The sequence below is a fragment of the Myotis brandtii genome, unplaced genomic scaffold, assembly GCF_000412655.1.
Source record: "Myotis brandtii unplaced genomic scaffold, ASM41265v1 scaffold952, whole genome shotgun sequence".
In the NCBI taxonomy this organism is placed as follows: domain Eukaryota; kingdom Metazoa; phylum Chordata; class Mammalia; order Chiroptera; family Vespertilionidae; genus Myotis; species Myotis brandtii.
This window is the reverse complement of record NW_005371930.1, coordinates 497056-500131: the sequence shown is the minus strand read 5'-3', so window position 1 is coordinate 500131 and position 3076 is coordinate 497056. Positions and strand designations below refer to the sequence as shown.

Here is a 3076-nt window from a genome sequence, read left to right as displayed (position 1 = left end):
TCACACCAAGCACCGGGCGCCCCCTCGGCGACCCCCCTCTCATCGACCTGAGCCTCACCCCAGAGGCTCCCGTGGCTTCGGGACCTGGAAGTCGGCCTCTGCTCGACCTCCTGGCGAACACCCCAGACACAGACAGGAAAGCCATGGCCAAGCCGCTCTCCGGGGTGGGACAGGTGAGGCGGGTGGGATGGGTGAGGTGGGTGGGATGGGTGAGGCGGGATGGGTGAGGAGGCGGAGGGCCCGGCTTTGGCCCCAGGGGGTCTCGGTTCTGGGTTTGCTCCTCGATTCCCAGACATCATGTGACCCTGGAGTGGCCTTGGAGGCCTCCGAGGGCAGCAGGCCTCGGGCCCACCTCATCCCTGGGCGCCAGAGCTCCAGTTCCCGCCCGCTGAGGAGTCCTGCCCGTCCCCGGGGGTGAGGGGCATAGCTGTTGAGGGACCAGGTGCTTCGGGGGGTGGCGTTTCCTCCCGCTTCCCAGTGCCCCTTGGGGGTCAGTGCGCCGAGCCCGCTTTACTGAGCTGCTGGGGCCCAGGCTCCGTGCAGCCGGGTGCACGGCTGGGAGGGCCCGCGGCAGGGCGCCTGCTCACCCGCTTCCCCCGCAGCTCATAGACCTGTGCTCGCCGCTGATCCAGCTGAGCCCCGAGGCCAACAAGGAGAACGTGGATTCGCCGCTCCTCAAGTTCTGAGGGCAGAGCCGCCTTCACCTCCGTCTCTGCTGTGAGCACACACCGTCCTCACGTGGCTCCAGCCCTCAGACACCGTTTTAGGAGAAATTATATTGGAAAAAAGTTTCAAAACCTCAGGGAAATTCCTCGGGGGTGGGGCTGTGGGATGGGGCGTCGGCCACCTGCGGTCACTACCGCCCTCCCTGCGCGGTGCCTGTCCGAGTCCACATGGACTTTATGAATCTTTTTTATGTAAAATAGCAAATGACTATTTTAAGAACTAAGTTTGTATAAAAGTTAAGTATTCTAGGTTTAAGTTAAATTGTAAAATAAGCGAAGATATATTAAAGCATATCTTGGTTTCAAATATACATGACTTTATCATCTTAATCCGCATGCGATGTGAGATTTATATCGTCCAAACTTCGAAACGTAGTGTGGCTGCCGATGGGGGCCGAGGGCGTGACGCTGGGTGAGGTCAGGCTGAGAAGCCCCGAGGGGCCTCCCTGGTACTGGAACCTTAAAGGGCCTGGCAGAGCCGGCTGCCGGAGGCGGCGGTGCGGCGGTGAGATGGGTGAAGGTGGTCAAAAGGTATAAACTCCAGTTATTAACAGTCACAGGAATGGAACCAAAAAAAATGTGAATAAAAATGGGTTTATATGTAGCCCGGGGTCTGGGGCAGGCGGACAGTCTGCGCTTTCAGTGGGCGCCAGGGACTCAGCCGAGCTGGCCGCAGGCCTGAGGAGGCTGCGGCTGGGCGGGGTGCAGCATGGAGGGGGGCATCCTCCCTAAGGAGGGGGTGCTGTGGGTGGCCCCTGGCTGTGTTCCCAGCAGGAGCCGTTTGGGGGCGGCAGCGGGAAGCCCTGGCAGCTCAGGGCCGCTGCTCAGCGTGTTCCCTGTGGAATATTTCTCTATAGCTGGCCTGAAAGATGGATCTGTGTAGATCCTGTTGGTGAGGAAATTTCCGTCAGAAACGCTGTAATTGGGAGCCTGGGTCCCCCGGGGCTGACGGAGGGCGCTGGGATGTGAGCCCCCATCAGGGAGACGACTGCTGTGGTCCCAGGAGTAGGACCATGAAGGGAGCAGGGACGGTGTGGCGGTGCCCGGAGGGGATGCTGTGAAGATGCCCGAGGTGTGTGTTCCCAACTGGACTTGTCCCGAGTCACCAGACGAGGCAGGCCTGCCGGAGGGGCACGCGGGGCGCCTAGCCGAGGGCACCTGTGGGCCCACAGCTCTCCTCCTCCCCGCCCTCTACTCTGGGGGTGGCAGAGGGACCAGGACGCAGTTAGTGCCTCGAGGGTCACCAGACGCCTGGCCTCTCTGTTCACGGGAGAAGACCAAGGCCTGGGCCTGAACTCACTCGACAAGTATTTATGGGGACTCGCTCGTATGTGCAGGCTGCGTTTCTGCTGGATACAGTGGGGTGCAAAGCTCATGCACCCTGTCTTCTGGGGGCTTAGGTTTGGTGGGAGAGGGGCCGAATGGGGCTCCAGCCGTCCTCTGCACCGGGGGCTGAGCTGCTGCTCCCGGCCCCCCACTCCGCCCTCCCTCCCCAGGCTGCCTGGGCCCAGGGGCTCTGCCTGCTCTGCAGTATCCCTGCGGTTCAAGTCATTGGACTTTAATTCCTTCAAGCAGGTGAGAGAGGCCCCCACCCAGTGTTAGGTAAAGGACCCCCCTTCCCCCCTGGCTGTCCTGGCTCCTGGGCCCTAACCCGCCTGCGCACACAGGGCAGGAGGAGTGCTGAGCTCCGGGGCAGCACTTTCCGTCCAGCGGTGGGAGCTCCCCGCTGCCATGGGATGGCCGCCTTCCTGGGCTCCGCAGGCCCCGCGCCACGTGACTACGGCATCTCTGAAATCCACGGAATTATAGAGCCGTGGGCAAGGGCCCTGGACAAGGGCCCTGGGCTGGCATTGTCTTTGCCATGGCGGGTCCACCCACAGACCTGGATTTACACGGAGGTTAAAGACCAGGAGCTACAAAGCAGCTAAGAGATTTAACGGAGAAGCAGCAGAAAACTTGTTGCCAATGCATCCTGTTCCCTCCCCTTTGTGGGTGGGCTGCCACATACGGAAACCCAGAGCCCCTTGCTGGGCAGAAACTGGACTTCCGCCCTAACTTTGTACCAGACTGCCACCCCAGGAAGGACATGTCCTCTAGGCCGGGCCCCCCAAATCCAGCGACATCAGCAGGGCCACGGCCACGACTCAACTGAGCGTGTGCTCCTGAGCCTGCCCAAGGCAGGTGCCCAGGTGCTGGACCTACCCATCCCCCCTGGGAGATGCAAGAAGAAACTGCTTCCCTGTAACTCTCGCCCACAGGGCCCGGCCACCCTCCCGCCCGCCCCGGAGCTCACCCATGCCTGCTCTTTTTTTTTTTTTTTTTCCATAACAGTTTTTTTTTAGCAGCTCAGT

The 3076-nt window shown here is 61.1% G+C and overlaps 1 protein-coding gene across 1 annotated transcript in view; it reads left to right on the top strand.

Moving 5' to 3' along the window:
- GTSE1 (G-2 and S-phase expressed 1) overlaps positions 1-1026 on the top strand; it is an 18015-nt gene extending 16989 nt beyond the window's left edge. The window contains exons 8-9 of the mRNA XM_014533164.1: positions 8-173; positions 603-1026. Coding sequence (XP_014388650.1) covers positions 8-173; positions 603-686 — 250 coding nt within the window. The 3' untranslated portion in view covers positions 687-1026. The remainder of the gene's footprint in view (positions 1-7; positions 174-602) is intronic.
- The last annotated feature ends 2050 nt before the right edge of the window (positions 1027-3076 follow it).